At 39.2% G+C, this 21,061-nt stretch overlaps 1 protein-coding gene across 9 annotated transcripts in view; it reads left to right on the forward strand.

Moving 5' to 3' along the window:
* The window catches only part of DNM3 (dynamin 3), a 373,749-nt gene that overhangs the window by 51,665 nt on the left and 301,023 nt on the right, over positions 1 to 21,061 (forward strand). For all 9 annotated transcript variants that reach the window (XM_079761529.1, XM_079761527.1, XM_079761525.1 and 6 more), the window contains exon 2: positions 1,351 to 1,424. In XM_079761529.1, coding sequence (XP_079617655.1) covers positions 1,351 to 1,424 — 74 coding nt within the window. The remainder of the gene's footprint in view (positions 1 to 1,350; positions 1,425 to 21,061) is intronic.

Raw genomic sequence — 21,061 nt, forward strand, 5'->3', positions numbered from 1 at the left:
TGCAGCTTTCTTGCTGGCCTTTACCTGTTTCATTGAAACCCCATCTGTGTTGAAGTTCTGGTCTGCCAGTTTCCTACACAACTCTCAGTACACCCCCTGCCATTTTCACCCACTAAGTGGAGGCCAATGCTCAACCCAAGGTGAGCATCCGAACCCCCTCCTCCCAACCCCCGAGCCTGTTAAAGGGCACAGAGGCTGCACACCCCTGAATATTCTTGAAGTTGTAGGTTCAGGTGGGTGGTGGGCATCAGTGGTTATAACACTTTCTGGTGGTCTTGGAACCAGTTTTTGAGAAACATTGGCATTCAGTCAGAGACGTACTTTGAATAGAATAGAATAGAACTCTGTGATTTTTTTAAATGATGGTTTTTCTCAAAGTTGTGAGGCATTCTAAATGTGTTTAAAAATTGTGTTTTAGGCACGTGCATGAATTCTTCTTTGACACCACAGAATCGGCATGATTTATGTGGCACTGCACATGTGATTATATAATACTTTCTTTGCTGCAGTTTTATTGATCTAGTTATATTAACATGCCATTCAAACGCATCCTTATTTATTAAAAACTTCCATTTATCAGGAGTGAAATAAATCAAACTCACATTGCAATATATATTGCTGTTAATTCTACATACACAATATTTATCTGCACTTGATCCCACGTTTTATATGGAGAAAAATTTCAGGATATTTACAAGATATAATCTAACATACCTTTAATAATGGTCAGTATTTGATGGTACTAATATTGATCTTGAAGTCAGATGGAGTACTGAATTTTTTAATTATAAAAAAGTTTAAGAATTAATTTCTGCATCAGATGTTTCTGTTAATGCTAATTCTCTGACCATACAAGTTAATTGACAGTACACAGTAAATTAAGGCAAACTGTCATTAATTCCAGCCATCAGGATAAAGCACATGGCTCCGTATGCAATATAAGAGGCCCACCCTGCCCTAACCAGTTTGATTCAGTGGATAGAGCGTCAGCCTGCGGACTGAAAGTTCCCAAGTTTGATTCCAGTTAAGGGCATGTACCTTGGTTGCGGGCACATCCCCAGTAGGAGGTGTGCAGGAGGCAACTGATCGATGTTTCTCTCTCATCGATGTTTCTAACTCTCTATCCCTCTCCCTTCCTCTCTATAAAAAAATCAATAAAATACTTAAAAAATACTTTTATTTATTTTTACTTCTGGCAAATGCTTCTTTTATAAGATGGGTCTGGCCTTCTTTAGACATGTGATACATTGAAAAGCTTGGAATTAGGAGAATTATTCTGGAAAGTGACATAAATTTACAAGTCATCAGAATTCCTTAATGCCTCAATCTATTATTTCTTCCTTTTTTCAGAGACTTTCTCCCTCGAGGGTCAGGCATCGTAACAAGACGGCCTCTTGTACTACAGCTTGTTACTTCCAAAGCAGGTAAGGAAAGAGGATGTTTGCCACTCGGACATCTCGTGTACCTGGTGCCTCCGTTCCTGGGTGTTGGGTTATAGCCACAGAAACGTTTCTGTGATCACCTTGCTGTGGGGAGTTGCCTGCACTTCTCTCCAAATACTCCCTCCTTCATTGTTCTTTTAATTCCTTTGATTACATTAATGGGAAAGCTTCATTTGATTGTAGATTTTTAAACACCCAGGAAATAATATTTTATCATGGTAATTATGTCTAGAAAATAACGTTTTATCTTTGTAATTAATTCATCTGTACGGTACAGCATAACCACGAATACTCCTACTTTCCAGAGAAATAAAGCCATCAAGTGAGGAATCCCTCCACTCCACCACTAAGTGCAGACTTAGGTGCAGTTCCTCCCACATTTTGCTCTTTCGTGTGGTTGTAGTACAAGACGTGTCCTTTCATGCCCCTGAGGGGATTCCAAAGGTGTGGCTTGGGGGACAAGAGCTGGACAAGGCGTTGCTGAGGTGATGGGTAAGGACTGCAGTATCAAGAGCAAGGGAGTAGGTAGAGGGTCTTCATAAGACAAGGGGACAGTTTTCAGTGCCCGTTGGCTTCCCCTGGTGCCATGTTGAAACTGGCTTAGGCCAGCTTCCGAGATCCAATGGTGTACCTCCTGTTCCATCTCCGTATTCAGTGACTTCACGGAGGTAGCTTGAAGATGGTCATGGTGGGAGTATTTACAGGATGGAAATTGGCAAATGCTACAGGTCAGGCCTCTTTGCCCCTTCGGGTACCAGCTGTTAAACATTTGCCAGCAACCCACTGGGCCTTCTGCTCAGCACCTGATCTTATTGTTTACGGGTTAAATGACATGTCAGACTGAGAAAGCTAATATGTCTGAGTGTTCTGTTTTTTAAAAATATGTTTTTATTGACTTCAGAGAGGAAGGGAGAGGGAGAGAGAGATAGAAACATTTAATGATGAGAGAGAATCATTGGTTGGCTGCCTCCTGCATGCCCCACATTGGGGATAGAGGCCATAACCTGGGCATGTGCTCTGACCGGGAATCTAACCGTGACCTTCTGGTTCATAGGTCAGCATTCAACCACTGAGCCATGCTGGTCAGGCTGTGAACTACTGAGTATGTTGAAAGTGTCACTGCTTTAAGAAGTGATCTAGCGCTGTTTTGCTTGGTGGATAGAGTGTTGGCCTATGGACTGGGGGGTCCCGGGTTCGATTCCGGTCAAGGGCATGTACCTTGGTTTCGGGCACATCCCCAGTGGGAGGTGTGCAGGAGGCAGCTGATCGATGTTTCTCTCTCGTCGATGTTTCTAACTATCCCTCTCACTATAAAAAATCAATAAAATGTATTTTTAAAAAAGAAGTGATCTATTGGGAATTTGATGTGCCCTTCCCCCCGAAGGAAAGGTGGTTTTTTAAAACATCAGAATCCAAGTCTTTGGTTTAAAAGTTACTGACTGTTAAGGACTTACAAAAGTAAAACCTGTAGAGCATGGCTAAGGACAAGTGGTTTTGTCTCCTGGAGTACTTTATTATGTTAAAATATTCCTCTAAATGCTATTGTATCACCTCCCTCTCCTTTATTTCAGTGACATTAGTATAAGAAATGAAGATGTTAAAAATCAGAAATTACAAAATGGGTAAATTGAAGATAATTGTTCAAATTATAGAAGTGATCTTTTGTAAAAGATTTCCTTGCTGCTTCCTCCTTTCACGCACATCAAATATATTATTAATTCATCAACATTTGATTTCCCACATTTGAATTGCATTGACTGCACCATGTAACATGTCCATGTTTTAAAAATTACATAGGGCTTGTAATTTATTAGAGAACTGTTACTATTCAGTATTTTGGGTCCTTGTTTGGGGTTGCTGTAAATGACCATTTTGACAAAGATGGAGACACAGAGCTCAGGTCTGAGGAGCGAGGCTTGTAAAGCTGGTGAATCACCAGGGTCGGAGCGAGGGGCTGCCCACCAGCTCCATCCTCAGGTCTGCATGAAGGGCTTTGTGAGTCCAGGTGCAACTGGGCAGAGGGTCTTTGAGGAGATTGCTTCCTCCTGTAACAGGCAGTGTCCAGAGAAAAACGTCACCTTTTCACAGGTGAGATATTTTAAAGAAGTTTGTAGATTTAGAGACTTTAAACCCTCATTTATGTACAATGGCCAGGACTTGTTTTCTACGATCATAACTTAGACTGAGACATATTAGTGAAAACACACAAGTCTTATTTTGAATAACAACATTAGAAATATTTTAAAACTACGGATCTCATTTTGTTTTACATTTAAATATCCAAATATGATTAAAATAGATATTTTAGTATGGTAGTCTGTTTTTGCAGAGGACTAAATCTTTCTTTTCTTTTCACTGTTACAAGTTAACCTCATGGTGAAAACAAATGTGATTCTGAAGACATTCTTTCTTAACTACAGCTTTGACCTCGTTCTGGTCCAGTGCTGGCTCCCGTTTGCTTTCCACCGACGGGGAGGTTAGCATACCAAGCGCAGATTCCTGGTTTAATGTCCCTTGAGTAGAGTTATTTTGACATTTCCATGTGCATAAGATTCCTGGGGGTTGCTGGGCATCCCCCGCAGAAGTTGTGATTCAGCAGGTCTGGGGTAGGGCCCAGGTTGCTGCATTGTGAAGAACTACGGCCAAGGAGGAAGTTCTTTAGAGCCCTTGCTCCCTGAGTCACACTGGGAGAAGCACTCATAACCGGTTCATCTAATTCTTTCCTGTTGTTTTCTTTTTCTAGGTTCCTTTCCTTCTTCCTTTTAATAGGCTCCTTTTATTGAGAAATTACCCATCATTTAAAAAAACTGTCCATATGTTTGCTCATGAAGCCTTCATCCGGGTCTGCACACTGTGCTTGGACCAAAGCAGGCCCAAGTGTGTTCGTGGCCGAAGTGTGTTGTCCTGCTGCTGCCCGGCGCCCCCAGCTCCAACACCAGCACATCTGGCCCTGGCATTTCAGAGCCTGAGGACCCGCAGCCCAGCTTTATTTAGATATAATTAACATATGACGTTGTGTAAATTTAAGGTGTGCAATGTAATGATTGGATCTATGTATGTCTGAGGATCTTCTTAGACTCTCAGAGGCTGAGGTTCTAATAACACCTAGTTAGGTTGTTGTTACATAATCGACTTAACCTCCTCGGCAGAGTACAAACATCCAGGTGAAATCTTTGCAACAGTAACCACATATCCGCTCATCTCTCTGAGCTGGGGGTCCTCCTCCTTCCTTCCTTTTCACAACATTCGGAACCTGTTATTTTGTACTGCTTTTCTTTTGTTGGTAATTTTTTCTTACCTTAAAGATTGAGTACACATTTATGAATAGACTTACAATTTCCAGTTGCTCAGTTATGTAATTTCCAATACAAAGGCCACAACAATTTTCACTCAACTCTCAAAATTTTGAGAAAAGTCACAGAGCTATTCTAAGCAAACCTGAGCCCAATTTTATTTCTTCCCAGTTAGATGACTGCCCTTTAACACCATATACATTTTCCACTGAGGAAGGAAATTACTGAATTAAAGATATATTTCTTCCTTAAAGAAAATGAAAAATACAATATTTTCAATAGAATTACCATTCCTGATTGTGAGGTTTGGATGACTTGGGTTGGCAATAATTTGTTTGTCTCTATTCCATTCTGGGGGGTGGGGTGGGAGAAGGAATTGTAATTGCCTTGAGTTTACAATCCAAAAATTATAGTTCTCTTACCTGAGACCCTTTTGGCCATATAATGTCTGCTCTAGAACTATGTCTCCTGAAAGAGGCTGGATGGAAGGGAGATGTCACGTTCCTTGATTTGGGGACTTCTCTTTCTTTCTGTCCCCCTCCGCGCTCCTATTTAAAAAAAAAAAAAAGTGTTGTCTTGAAATAATTGATGGTGAAGAGGATTAAAAGATAAACTGTAGATTTGTTAATATCTATTTAGACCTGAGCGGAGAAGATGTGTTTTTTTATTGAAGGAAGATGAATAGACTTGTTTCACATCATGCCCATGGCTGAGGTCAACTAACAGTCACTGCTTACCTACCCCTTCCACTCTCATCCTTTCCCCTTAGACTTCCAGATCACAGGTGTTGGATGAGTCGGAATAGTCTGGAATGTATTTTCTCTGCCTTCCCCTCCTCTGCGGGACATGCGTTATCTTTGCCACAGCCACAGCCTGCATCTTCATTCTCCACAAAACATTGACGTCAGTATTTGCTTGACCATCAGGGCAGGATGGGTTATCTCATCTGTTGACTGCTATCGCCTACACCTTTTAGAAACTGTTTTTTTCTGTTGTCCAAACAGCATACCAACAGACCATAGTCTAGCTACTCTGCTGGCTTAAAAGATGGTTTTATATTAACCAGAGGTGTTTATTTTACAAAGGAAACTAAATTCTCATTAAGTACTTTTCAAGTGATTGTGTAGTTTAATAACAAATCTCCTGCACGCCTGTTGGAATTTCTTCTCATTGTTTTCCCAAAGTGTATTTGTTGGGTACATTTTTATCCTCATACTTTTGCATGCATGCATTCATTCAGCAGATTTTGAATGCCCACTGTGTGCCACACAGCAGAGAAGTTGCCAGCTTGTGTCCTGCATACGATGTTTCTTCAGTTGTCTTCCTGTTACTCTCATTTTGTCTAATATTTAAAGAGACCTAATTTTTTAAACCTCTGCATGAGTAGCAGGCCTGGATGGAATTATCTGGCTCACCTACCAGGTAATTTTATTGCTTAATTAGATAGGAATTTGGGGTCATGCAATACTTCTCAAGTAATGTGACTTACAAGCCACAAGTCAAAAGCACTTTGAGAGTCTCTGTCCTTGGAGGGTCTCAAATCTAAGGCATGTCAATTATGATTTTCATTTTGAATATCCATGTGCCCTTGTTTCTCTCATTACTCATCAAAACCCCCTTTTTTCTTGACATGTACATGACATATCTAATGCTTCATCACTGTATTATTTTAATGTTTCATTTTGCTGTGTCCAGGCCTACCAATGTCCATGTTAGACTCTGTGTAGGCTTTTTGTTGACCAAGTATAGGTGCAGGATTCAGAATAAACATCAACATACTTAATTATAATGCAGGTCTATTTTGATAGGTATAATTTGGGATGTTGTCTAAATTGTTTATTGTTGTCTAAGTTGTTGCTAGCCTTTTAAATAAAATTTAAAATTATTTTGTATCTATGCTATTGAGATCATTAAATTGGGGTATTCATAAAAGTAAATGCATAATGAATACGTATTCCATAGTTTACTGAGCACCTTCTCTCTTCTCATGGTAAAGCTGTTTCTTTTGGTTAGTGAGGGGTGATTTATTACCAGGAATGGCAGCTATCAGAAATGAGATACGAGGTGCTGGGAGCAGAACTTGTCACTGTGATGGCAGCATGGTGGCCGGCAGGTGGGGTTTGTGGTTCCTGTGGATCAAGGGGCTGCATTTGGACTTCGGCTTCATTTGTTCTCTTCAGCTTCAAAAGAATTGCAATCTATGGTACTTGTGTGTGTGTGTGTGTGTGTGTGTGTGTGTCCCCACATACACACTATACTGTTTTTCTGATTAATTTATTAGAGCGGGTTTTGTATGTATGTATTTTGGGGAAAGGGATGTGCATTATCTATCCATCAAGACTTCTCATTGGACTGGGCTTAGCTATTTTAAAAAGTGATACTTATAGTTTAAAAGTTTTAAATTTCATGATTCCAGGCTGAGAAAATTCAGTATTTCACAACAGACACTGGAGGTCTTTCATTTGACTTTACTTTCAAAAGTTGGCCAGTAATGATTGTAGGTATACTAATAACAATAGCTCCTTAGTGTTTGTGTAGAATCTCAAGATTTATCGAAGATAAAATGGTAAAGTAGTTAAGGGAAGTAGTTGGTTTTTTGGTCTCAACATGCTATATCTATGTTTATTTTTCCTCCTTATGTTATTGCATTTCTCCCAGGTGCCTGAATTTTGCATCCTCTTATCACCTTGAAAGTCTTTTTAGGAGCATCTGATAAGTTCATTTACACCAAGATACAAGTAATTGATATAGTTTAAAGTGTTAATATCCCACCCTGGCTGGCGCATCTCAGTGCTTAGAACATTGGCTCATGCACCAAAGGGTTGAGGGTTTGATTCCCGGTCAAGGGCACATACCTGGGTTGCAGGTTTGATCCCCAGCCCCAGTAAAGGCACATTCAGGAGGCAACCAATCTTGTGTGTGTCTCTCTCTCTCCCTCCCTCCCTGCGCCTCCTCCCTGCCTTCCACTCTCTTTAAAAATCAATGGGGTGGAGGGTGGGGGGAGGGGAGGTTCTAGAAGAGGTCAATGGGGGAAAAATGGGACATATGTAATACTTTCAGCAATAAAGATTTTTAAAAAATCAATTTTAAAAATATTGGATGAGCATTAAAGTGTTAATATCCCAAAGGTCTTTGCATTTTAGCAGCAAAAAAATGAGAAGCCTTACCTTATAGTTAGTCTGTACTAGCGGAGTTTTCTTGTGATAAGGGGAGGTTTTTGTTTATTTGTTCGTTTATTTTTAATCCGTTGGAGCTTTTTCAAGCTCTTAAAACCACATCACCTAAGTGGCAACAGCTACTAGCACTCTACCCAAGGTTAGCAACTTAAGGTAATTCCATCTTCAGTAAGTTCAGAGTGATTTATAAATTATTTCTAATCTTTAAAATACCCTACTTGTAGCGAACAGACAGCATTTCAACATTTCAATCTGTTTGACAGCTGATGAAACAAAGACAGCATTTTAGAGAAATAAAATAACATATTTAAAAACACTTGGAAAAGTGTTAATGTATTATACAAGCAACGTTTTATTGATAAATTGCTGCAGACCTGACAATTTAAGCAGTGTCACTAAATTTTTAATCAAGGTGCTAATTTATAATGCATAAGGAAAGTAGGAGATGTTAATACTGAGATGTCTTCAGAATGAGCTGGGTTAAGAATTCTGATATTTCTTTATTTGAGTGCCCAAGTTAACCTGTGATTTTGATTTTTTAGAGTTTTGGGTGTTTGGGTATGGAAGGGTGATAGGATAGACCAGCGATTTTCAACCGGTGTGCCGCAAGAATATTTAAAACATGCAATATCTGACTATTTAGTCTTTTCCCTTAGATTGTCAAATTCAAAAAAAATGACAACAGCTAACACAACAATAGCTGTCTGGTATGAATGAATCAAAATTATACCTTTTTTTTTTTTTTGGTCAGATCAACAAAAAGTATAATATATTTTTGGGTGTGTGGCAGAATTTTAGTAATTGGTTTATGTGTGCCATGAGATGAAAAGGGTTGAAAATCTCTATGATAGACTTTCAGGTGCCCAGCGCCGAAGTGAAAATGTCCATGTCATGTATGTAAGCTCACATCTGAATGGGCTTCTCACGGATGTGATCACTTCTGGAGAGAAAAAGGAAGGCAGCGCTTCCCTGATAACACAGGTAATTGAAAGAAGTGGTGCCAAGGGAAACAGCCCTACATGTGCCTGGTTCTGCAGGGAGCCCTGTCCACAGACTTCCTCAAACTGACCAGCTTCCTGAGGGAGCTGGATTCCTAAACGGTAATCTGACCAAAGCACGAAGCGATTCTTCTGGTTAAAGCAGAATCCGGATAGAGGAAGTACTAAGGTCAAGATTTGTCGACTACAACTCAATTATGAAAACTATTCTATTTCCTAGTATTCAGGCATTCAAGAGGTCTGGGGAAAAAATGCAGTATTATGTGACTTCCTCAATTATATAATTTGTTTAGGTATATTGGTTAGGAAGTAAAACTATAGTACCTCACTTAGATTTTATCTGATTTTTATATTAAAGAGAGTATTCCTATCTATTATTATTTTTTTAAGAGGAAAACATTAAAGTTACAAAAAAAACACACAAAACAACACAAAACAATACCTTAACCAACCCAAATTACTATTATTATTATTTTTAATTATAGGGAAACCTCAAGAATTTACTGATATCATGAAATAAATAGCAGGCCCATTTGTAAAATATTCATATGGAAAATTGCAGACTATATTTTAAGTATTGTAAGATATTGCTAATTGTACCAGTGATAGGAGCACATTGTCCTACCAATACTTAGTCTAGTTTTACCTGAATGTGGGAGTCGAAATGTTAGGCATGGGTTCTCCATCCAGGGGCGAGGATCCGTAGTTTACCGAGGGCGGGGTGCAGAGTGGAGCTGCCAGTATAGGCAGAAAGAGGGGTGGCGAATAAGCACCTGGAAACCTGCTCAACATCCTGAGTCAATAGGGAAAAGCCAGTTAACACCAGAAGAAGATAGCGACATGCAGCCCCGAGAATGTCTGAAAGGAGGAAGACTGGCCCTGCAGAGTGCTGATGGGGACACGAAGGAACTGGGCTCTCACCCACCGGTGGTGTCTGGTGTAAAATGGTACAACCACTTAGAACTGCTTGCAGATGGGACTTCTGAGCCTCCCTAATCCTGTGAGCCTATCCCTCCTAATATATCTCTTTCTATAAATCTATCTGTATGTGACTAGGCTACAACAGCACAGACATTGGGTAGATGGACACATAATATTTCTAACAGAAAATTGTATCCATCTACCCAGTGGCTCTGCAGTTGTGGCCTAGTCATATACAGAGACTATTGCTTACTTGGGGGTTCGGGGGGGGGGGGGGGGCAGGAGGGTGTGCCTTCGCACCCTGCTCACACTCTGGTTTCCGTGCCTTCTATTTCCCAAAGCTGTTCCGTAATAAACATGATGTGACTAATCACATACACACTGTCCCAAGGTTAAATCCTCTTTAAGATACTGGACTAGACTCCTATTTGCTGAGTCTTTAGTTCAAATAAGAAGAAGACTTGGTGGTCCTTTATTGGTTGTGATGATCCTGGTGATTGCTGTTCTATCCTGTTCTTTTACTTAAAACATGATGGCCACTCTGAAAAACCTCCCATTTGATCTCAAGGCAGGAAAGTATTGCAAATCTCTTATCTCTGCCTCTTTTGATGAATGTAGGACGTGGTGCCTACTTGGTTATCAACTGGTCCAGTATAATAGCAACCAAACCTTGAACTATTTTACGTGCGGTGCTTTGCATTCTAAAAGCCTCCTTTGTCATCTGCTTGCCTTTCTTTTCCTGCAATGTGCTAATGTGTGCCCGAGTTTGACTTTGTTTCTGAATACTCAGATTTCTCAAGAGGCAGATTTTCTGCTTAGGTAGCAAAACTCGGTGTAACTGAATGGTATTGCTGATTTATCGTGTGACCTTGGCCAGTACAGAGCATACTTGGCCTTGAGTTCTCTTCTTTGAAATATGATGTCCTAAGCATAGTACTACAGGCTGGCATGGAATCCCTAGACCAGTGATGGGCAACCTTTTGAGCTTGGTGTGTCAAACTTCGCCAAAAAACTGAGCACAACTCGGGTAGTGTGTCACTTTGAAGAAAAAACATTATTTTGCAAATGTTTCATCCTCAGGAGCAGTAAATGTTTCATCCTCGGCATGCGGCCGCCTCAGCGGCCGCGTGTCATCAGAAATGGCTATGCATGTCATGCTGACACGCGTGTCATAGGTTCGCCATCACTGCCCTAGACAGTGGCTTCCCAAAGCCTCTGCGTTTCATCGCCAGATTGTGTGTTCTTCCCTCAGAAAGAACTCTTCTTCCCTGTATGTCACGCTCTACCATACAGCGATGCCCAACTCGACAGGTGACATTCAAATAAGTAAAAACTGGACATCCTCTAAAGTTAGTATACAAGAATCAAGGTGTTCATATGTTAAAAATTTTTATTTTTATTTTTAAAATACCCTTGACATACAGTATTATATTAGCTTTAGGTGTATAACTCTGGGATTCGACATATATATAACTTACAAAGTGATCACCCTGATAAATCTAGTCCCCATCTGACACTATCTATTGTTATTAAAAATATTATCATATTTTAAAAAGAGATTAAAAATGTGTTCTCTGCTCCCAGTGTCAACTGGAACCATTTGTTTATCTGATGCATCACTACATAGTTCTTGTACGTTGGGCCCAGTATTTGCAAGGCCTGGGGGGTCATATGGTTGAAATAAGAGCCGTGGCTTCTGTACTGGGGAGACACAGCAGAACTGACCATTCAGTGATAAGCGGGGTGGTCGAGAAGGAGTTCAGGGGAAGGAGAGATCTGAGTGGGTTTGAGTAGTTAGACGAAGTACAGTGGAGGCCCTGAGCTGATGTACTTCGGATGAACAGAAGGCAGGCTGGGTGATTTGTAGGTGGAGAGACAGAGTTAAAGTTAGGTCTTGAGGGTGGGATATATATTGATGATGAGGCGGACTTGGTTCAAGGTGACGAAGACTTGAGGTTGCAATCTTAGCGAGAACATTGGCAACTTAGTAGGGAGTTTGGAATGTTGTGGTTGAAGACAGAAAGCCATTGTAGATTTCTGAGCAGGGTGATACCATATGCTAAGAAAACACTTTAAGAATCCTGTCTAGAAGGCTTACGGCAATGCAAGCTCAAGGCCAGTGGGCAATTGTTTAACCTAAGGCATAAATCAATCATTTAGGATTGCTGAGGTATTCATGTTTATCCCCAGAGCCTTCAGAGTGTGGTCCAGTCTTCCCAGTCTGATTCCCTGTTGTGTTAATCAGTCAACAGTGAGCCTGCCTGCCTCAGGCCGTGTTCCTCTCTGGAATTCATTCTGTCATCCACTCTTCCTGACACACTTGAGTTCTCCTGTGAAAAGAGCTTAAGCTCAGAGGCCACCCCTTCTGCAAGCCTTCTCCAACATCCACCTTCCCTTAATTACTTGTGCCTTTCCTTCTGTCCCATGGCACCTGGCACAGACTTCTCTAATAACCCCCATCACATTGTTCCATGACCTGGTGTTTAGCTGACTGTCTCATCTAGTAATCAGTGAGCTTCTTGAGGGCAGAGGCCGCTATAATTGATGCCCAGCAGCTCCATGTAGCTCCTGTAAAATGGTAACCACTTGTTTGAATGAATGAGTGGGTCGCTCTCCATCCCCACCAAATGCTGACGTTGAGGACGTGTGAGATCCTATCCAGTATAAACTTCCGTGGGTGAAAATACAGTGGTAGTTTGTATCCCATAAAAACTAACGATATGAAATTTTGTGCTTGAGCTTAAATGGATAGGCCAGAAAATTCACTGGCTATTTTGAAGAGAGTTGTAATGTGAATCATCAAGTAACTTACTCAGTTGCTTCTTTGCTGCCTTAGAACGCAAAAGAGTTTCTACACCTGGAGGAGGGACACATCTCTACCATTCCAAATTATGATTCTTTTCTTTTAAGGGGCTATAATTTCCATTTGTTATCATTAATAGCACTGATTTTACTGCCAGCATATGAATAAAGCACTTTCCTTTTTACTTTGTTTTATTCTCTCACTCAGAGAGGTAGTTATTATGGCTTTTGGTAAGAAATGGCTGGTTACTATAGATTTATATAATAGTTCTTTTTTAGAGAGAAGGAATTCAGAGCTTTAAAACATTCAAATCCCCACCAAATAAAAATTGCCATCTAAGAGATGGTCTCAGTCTCTAGTTTGTATTAGATGCAGATATCCAAAATTATGGCTTCATAGTTCTGGAAGATGTAGTTCTTTCAAACATCATATGCTAGCTGAATGCGATATTTGCAATTATCTACAGATCACAAACTTGGCTGTTATTTTCCCCTTGGTAATTAAATGCCATATTTATACTTTTGATCATGATAATTATTTCTGGTTTTGGAAGTTTAAGCAATTTATCTTGAGCTTTCAATGATACCAGTTACCTGAGCTTTAAAAAGATATGAACTTAGGGAAGCACTCAGTATACCCAATTCTCAATTCTTTATTTTTATTCACAGTACCTTTCTGCTTCCCCCTTTTCCTTAAATTTAACTAGAGGAATGCTAATAGCCAGAATGATGCTTTCTGGCTTTGAATTAAATTACTCCAGAATAAAAAGCACCGAATCTCTGTTAAGCCTCTGTTTTAATTTTCTTTAGGAAAGTGGGGGTGTGGGTTGAGTTTCCTCACTGCTGTGGACATTATCCTTTTCCATATGCTTCAGTTTGTCAGGAAAGCTGTTCCCAGAACCTGTGGGCTCTACCGGCAGTAGCTCAGAGGGACGGCTGCCTCTCATGTTTTAGACATGGGCTTGCAATGAATGCAGTCTTAGGTCACATTACTTTGGGGGTAGGGGCATTTTATGATTGGTTGATATTGAACTTGAAGTCCACTATACTTGCCAACTCTTTTTTCTTATTTTTCTGTACTTCACCAGGATCTTCTACTTATTGATGTAAGAGCAGGACTTGACATTTATTACAATAGTAAATTTCTTTTGTGAAATTCCACTGATGATTCCAGCCTGTTGAGATAATTTGGGGTCCTGATTCTCTTTTCTGACTTGTTTACTGTTTCTCCTCTGTGGTTGCCATGAACTTACCTTCTTATGTCCCAGTGAGGGGGTTGGGACAGGGCCTGTCAGAACAGGGTCTGGGACCTTCTGAAGTAGCAAAAGGACCTCTTTCCCCCCTCACACATTTCTTAACCTTCTTTGATCTCTGGGTGCCTAGTGTTATCCCTTGGTGACAAAAGTGGAAAATGAAAGTGTCTTAAGATAGCAAAGTGAATGTCAGCCCTGATGTTCTTAAATCATTTGGCTGCTTAGTATTCTTGTAATTGAAATGCAATTCCCTTTGGGGGCAGTGGAATTTTATATGTGATCACCTTCCATTTCAGCTAGCATGCTTACTCATTCCTACAAGGGGAGGTTTAGCTCTCGGGGACGAATCCAGAAAATTCTAAATCACACCATTTGAAAACATCACTGGAAAATGTATGATTTTTCAAAATATATATTTTTATTGATTTCAGAAGAGGAAGGGAAAGGGAGAGAGAGATAGAAATATCAATGATGAAAGAGAATCATTGATCAGCTGCCTCCTGCACACCCCCTATTGGGGCATCGAGCCCATAACCTGGGCATGTGCCCTGACCAGGAATGTAACCGTGACCTCCTGATTCATAGGTCAATGCTCAACCACTGAACCACACCAGCCAGTGAAAATGGATGATTTTTAATGAAAACATTTTCCTATTGTGTTATTTCAAGTAGGATAAGTAGAATTGAGGGAACTGGGGCAACACTTTGTTATGCAATTTTTCCTGAGATAGCTAAAAATATGTTCTCAGCAGAGAATTAGTGAATTATAGTGATCCGATGCTGAGCAGTTCTGTTTTAATTAGAGACATCTAGCTCACTAATACAATGTCACCACAATTTGAAGGTAGAGAATTTCTGTTAAAACAGCTTAAACTGATAATCTCTTTTTAAAACACCTGGCTCAGCATGTTAAAAAAATTTTTGAAGTCCTTATAGGGTAGCATTACCATGTAATGGCAACTTTCATCCTTTAATTCCAGATGGGTGGGCTCTTAGCTCTTACTCTCTTATGAATCAGGGAGTTGCTGGGTAAGTGTTATCTCTTAGCCAGGGGAGCAGTTACCATAAAAATACTGTCTGCATGAATGCGTTGGTTAATGAACTACTTAATGGCATGGAAGCTATGCACAGCTGTACTTTAGAAAATTTGACAAATTTCCATTTATAAGACACAATAAGTCTGATCATTTCACAAATAATATAATTTTCTAAAGTAAGATGCTAGCCCGGCCGGTGTGGCTCAGTGGTTGAGTGTCAACCTATGAAACAGGAGGTTGCAGTTCGATTCCTGGTCAGGGCACATGCCCAGGTTATGGGCTTGATCCCCAATAGGGGGTATGCAGGAGGCAGCCAATCAATGATTCTCTCTCATAATTGATGTTTCTATCCCTCTCTCCCTCTCCCTTCCTTTCTCTGAAATCAATTAAAAAATGCACAAGTACCCACACAAACAAACAAACAAACAAATAAATAAAGCTGCTAACTTTCCTAGCTACACAAAAACAATTATAAAAGAACTCATTCCCTCTCCCCCAATATATGCTGAATGCATCATATGTTTCAGGTTCTGGGGCAGATATAGAGGAACCAGAGATGAATATGAGATAGTCTTAGACCTGTAGGAACCCACATACCTGAAGGGGAGGCAGATACTTAAAAAGCACAATGTGGCCAATGAAATGATAAAGCTGAGATCACAACCACAATAATAACCACAACCATATATACATGTTGAGTGGATTGCTGTGGAGACAAGGGGAGGGTAGATCAAACAGGGAGAGGCCAGGGCATGAGGTGTCCAGGTGAGAGGTGACAAGAGCCACCCCCACCTGGCATTGATGGGAAGGATTCAGGATGAAGTTAAGACATTTTCAGAAAGGAAGTATCAAAAATGACTAGCTATACAAGTCCATATGGCTTTAGGGCTTGCAACTGGGCAAAACTAGAGATTTATGCTGAAACAGATAAAAATGAGTACTTTTTCTCATTTAGTTTATATAGTTCTTTCATTTGCAGCCTACTTCTATGTTCACAGTATAGATGGACTACTCTGAAATACAAGATATCCACTATGTCTTGAAATATTTTTAAAAAGGGATCTAGTAATATACTTGGAATTACTAAAGAGTAATAAAGGTGAACTCATATACAGTAAAAAATTTAAGGTTAACATTTTTGGCAAATCTTGATTTTGTTAGCTCTGTGGGATATTATTATTATTATTATTGTAATTTTATTTAGGAGGAAACTGAGGCACAGAGAAGTTACAGTTTAGCTGGGATAATAACACCTGCTTTCCAGGATATTGTGGGTATTAACAGGAGTTAATGTGTGTTAATTTATATCCTGCCTTATACAACTGATATGTTCTAAGAATATGTGTAGAAAATAAAATTTTCGATTCAAACTCTATTTTAAATGTGATAAATGAAAACATTTTGGGGAAGATGTATAATTACTTCCAGTTTATTTTGGGGGTGACTGTAACCCGGGCATGTGCCCTTGACGGGAATCGAACCAGGGACCCTTCAGTCCCCAGGCCGATGCTCTATCCACTGAGCCAAACTGGCTAGGGCAAGCCTACACTTTTTATATTCTGAGCATGGAAGGACCAGTGCCAAATGCTGTATGTGCAACATCTTCTTTAGCTTTTACCCACAAAGAGGGCACATTTAGTCTCTGACAATCTTCCGTAAATGCTTCATTCTTTCATTCACTCACTCTACAAATATATTTTTTAATTGGATGTTTGCTTTTTTGCCCAGCTGGTTTATCCCCAGTTCCCTTTTGCTTTTCCACTTGGGTGGTTTTATTACCATTTGTTTGTAGTTTTAAATAGTCTCTTTTCTCTTCTTGGCTTTTCCCCAATTCCACTTACCCTCCTATGCCTAGCTCAGACTCAACTCCTTCCATAAATCCTTATAGACTACCCCAGTCTAAATACCCCTCTCTTCACTAAGTCCAAAAGGACCGAAGCACACCTTTCATTGGCCAGTTGTTCATGATGCTGATTTCTATCACGGCATCTTATTGAAATCTTTTGCTTCATTTTCACAAGTTTGTCTTCTCTTTCCAACTTGGATAAGTTCTGATAAGTGTAATACATGTGGAAGTGTAATACATGTTATATGAACTTTCCAACTTGGATAAGATTGTGAATCACAGTTAACAATTTGTGTCCCCTAGAGTAAGTAGTTCCTTAATAAGTAGTAGATTTTTTTATTGCCAGAAAACTCAACCCCCAGTTGAAAGGATATATCATATTGCAGGATGGAAAACAGTCTCAGTTCTGTAACCTAAGAAGCACAATGTGCAATTGAAGGCTGGCTCACCAAGGAAATTGAAAACCTTAGCACAGAAGTCAGAACAGCTTTTGGGAGACTGAAAATATAATATTTTTGTGGTATTAAATATCTTACTAAAATGAAACCCAGAGAGCAATAAGACACTCTCGAGCATCTTATAGCTAGTATCTATAGCAGGTTAGACCAGGAGAGGAGAAGGCTCATGGTAAGACCCTGATCTTTTGTCTGTGCAGAGAAAGATTTTGTTCCGAAGTGTTGATTCATACCGAATGAGGAAAAAAATACTGGATATTCTAAAATACTGAAAGACACATTTAAAGCCTCATGAGTCCTTGAAAAATAGTGAATAGTGGTTCAGCTTTCATTTGGAATTATTCATTCATTCACCTATTTATTCTTTTAATGATTCCTGAATCCTTATGGGATGTTAAATCGAAGATGTAGAAGAGACAGTTCCTGCATCTAAGCATTGGAGAAAAGATGTATAAACAAATAGTTACTATGCTGTGGAAGTGTAATACATGTTATATGAATAGTCTTAAACATGTCATTTTGGATAGAGTCTTTAAGGTTCTTTCTACCTGTAAAATCACATGAATAATATATTCACAGGGCCCTAAGAAATCCAGAGGAAAAAAGCATTCCTTACAGTGGGGGCGATCAAAGAAAGTGTTTAGTGGAAATGGTACTGGAGTAGGGCCTTGTTAGGTAATATTTTGATAGGCACTGATTATAATCATGATGATGATACAGACCATTTATTGAGTGTTTGCAGGAGGCAGTATGCTAGGTGCTTTAAGCACATATTCCGGTCAGGAGGAGGGTAGAGCAGAGTTATCTATGGATATCCTGAAATTCTACTGAAAATTCTGTATATATGTAAATTTGTGCATTTTTATGGGGAAAGGTTCCAGAGCCCCATAGACTACGGACCATGGCAGAGAGAGTAGCACATGTGGTTCCTGGACTTGGAGAGATGCCCAGATAGAGGGGTGGCAGGTGGAAAGCAGGAGCTGTGGACAACAAAGAAGTTGTGAAAAGCTGAGAGTTGGAATCTCCGAGGAGGGGAGAGATTGTGAGAAGCAGTCCGTGTGGGATGGTCCACAGATTATCCTCCGGAGCCAGAATGTCTGGATTTAATAAATCCTGGACTGCCACCTTCTAGCTGTGTGACCGCAGGCAGCTTACTTAACCTCTCTGAAATGAAGACCTCTGCTATCTGAATCAGCTGTTCCATATTTAGTTACATTTTCTGTGGACTATTTTTAAAATTAAGGGCTTACTATGCGTTAAATGCGTTCATTCATTTACTCTTTGATATAATACAAATTTTCTGAGCCTGTATAACTAGTCATTGGGAGAACTTTGGTGAAAGAAGCAGACAGCCATGCTCACAGCAACCTATGGAAGAGACAGCATTTACTTTTAGGGGTGATTACAGAGACTTCCTGGTTGAAAGAGGAAGGATGCAGGTATTTCCGATGAGCTGTTCTAACGTTATGATACCAAAAGGGGTTATCAAATGATAGAGCATCTTTTCAAATCATCTTGTAGTAAAATGACATTTGGAGGATCAAGTAGTTAATCCATTGTTAAGAAGATTGCAGTTTTCATTGTGGTCCATGTTGTAGATTCATGTTCAAGGACGCTCTAAAATGAGTATACTTGTTTTTCACGCAAGACAGTTTATTTATATCTTGTGTATTTTTCACTGATTGCCCTTTTTCCAACTACTGTAATTTTATCTATTTTGCAAAAATAATTGATTACCTCCATGTTTGAGCCCCTTTTAAAGGAAGTCTCTTTGAGAGTTTTCTACTAATTAGGTTTCTATTGAGATAATTTGTGACTATTGTAGCTAAGCATTAATTTACATATAAATTGAGTTGAAAAACCACAGTACTGAGTTTCAGATCAGAACTTTAGTATTTTTTTTTTATAGGTGCATATCTGTTAGTATCATTTAAACACACCACATAGTACAGTGGGTTTTGCTCAATGTTCTTATAAGAATCCCTTAGGGTTAAACACAATCACTCACGGAAGACCTTAAAATATTGTAAGTTTATACTAATTGACCTGCTCTATTATTTGAGTTTCATTAGGAACAATTTTTTAGTTTTTCTTTTTCTTTCATTCCCCCTCCTTTTTAAAAAAAAGTTTTAAAGAATTGGTTGAATTGACTGTTGTCTGAGTCATAGGGTAATTTTTGCAATTTATGAAGCAAAGGCATCTTATCAGAGGGAGTTACTTTGCATTTTAATTTTCTTCAACCAAGTGTGAATATCATGCTCAAGAATTTTCACATAGTCAAGATAAAAATCTTTATTTTTACTTGTTCAGACTTCTGTTGCAAACATTTGTGTCCTCATTACAAAGCTATACCATACCGACTAGTAAGACGATGCTTGGGCCATAGATAAACATTTTTGTATGCTACCAACAACACTGATGTGATTGCTCTAATGAAACAGAGTTTAGAGGAGATGTACCTCCAGTTATAAAAATCTGTATTTCATTAAAGTTTAATGCATTCATCAGAGTAGGCATTCATGGGAAAATGCCTATGCTTTTAGTGAAATGTGCCATACACACATGCATATGTGTATATGTGCAAAGTTGGGCCAGGGGAGAACACCTTTTCCAAGTAACATTGCAGAGTGCTGTAGATAAAGATTCAAACATGGAATTATTTTGTAGAGATTGACAAGCTGATTCTAACATTTGCAGGAAGCACAGAGGACCCAGAGTAGCCAAAACAACTTAAAAGAAATAACACCAAAGTTGGTGAATGAATACTACCTGATTTTAACCCTTATTATAAAGTTAAAATAAGATAGTGGGGCATTGGCACAAAATTAGACCAATAGAACAATGGGACAAAATAAAGTTAAAAAATGGACCACAGATACAGACAGCTGATTTTCAGTGGAGAAAAGGCAGTTTAGTGGAGAAAGGGTAGTATTTTCAACAAATGTTATTGGAAAAATTGAGTATGTATATCAAAAAAGGAACTATTCATATCTTTTATCACTTACAAATGTTATGATTGGCTCTGTTTCCATTTGATAGTGACCTTCAGCATGCTGTCATGAAGACATGTGAGGAGTTTACCAAATACTCCTTGTTAAAATGTTTTCTTCTGACAACTTGTACATAAAGTGCATACTGATAGAAAAATTCTCTTTGGTCAAGCAGGTAGGATATTATAATGTATCCAGCCATGCATACTGTAGCTCTGATGCTTTCTTTGAGACTGTTTTTGTTTACATATTTATATACTTGTAGTTCTAATATGATTACTATTTAAATCTCATTTATAAGCTTCATTCCTTGTGTATAAGATTCTATGGGGATATAGTATTTACATTTTGCAAATCTTAGACTTTCTATCGTATTTTTTTTGGATTGAAATTTGACTACTTGAATTCTCATGACAAAGTCTAGTCATTTCACTTTCATTGACTCGGGATTTTTACTTGGCAAATCATCTTATGTTTTGTCTTATTAACACAAGATGTGACATTGAATTTCGGCTGTTTCTGAATTTGTATGTTTAGTTACTCTTAAATAATAGTGTAATAACTCAGTTTTTCAAAATCCTCCTTTTTACTTTCAGTTTCTAAACTTAGCTGATTATCAGGAGGAAGCACAAGGAGGCGTGGGTAGCCAACATTAATATTTCCAAGTCTGTGATCTAAAGCTCATGCATTGCAGGGTCGTGGCCTTCCTCTGGGCCTTTCCAATTCTGTTTTAGACTCAGACATACACCTTGGGTGACTGGACTTTTCAGTCTAGAGTAAAATGTAAAGCTACAAGTTAGAATGGGGATACGGCTTACAAACAAATGCACTGCCAACGGCAAGAAGTG

This window comes from Cnephaeus nilssonii (assembly GCF_951640355.1).
Source record: "Cnephaeus nilssonii genome assembly, chromosome: 21".
NCBI lineage: Eukaryota > Metazoa > Chordata > Mammalia > Chiroptera > Vespertilionidae > Cnephaeus > Cnephaeus nilssonii.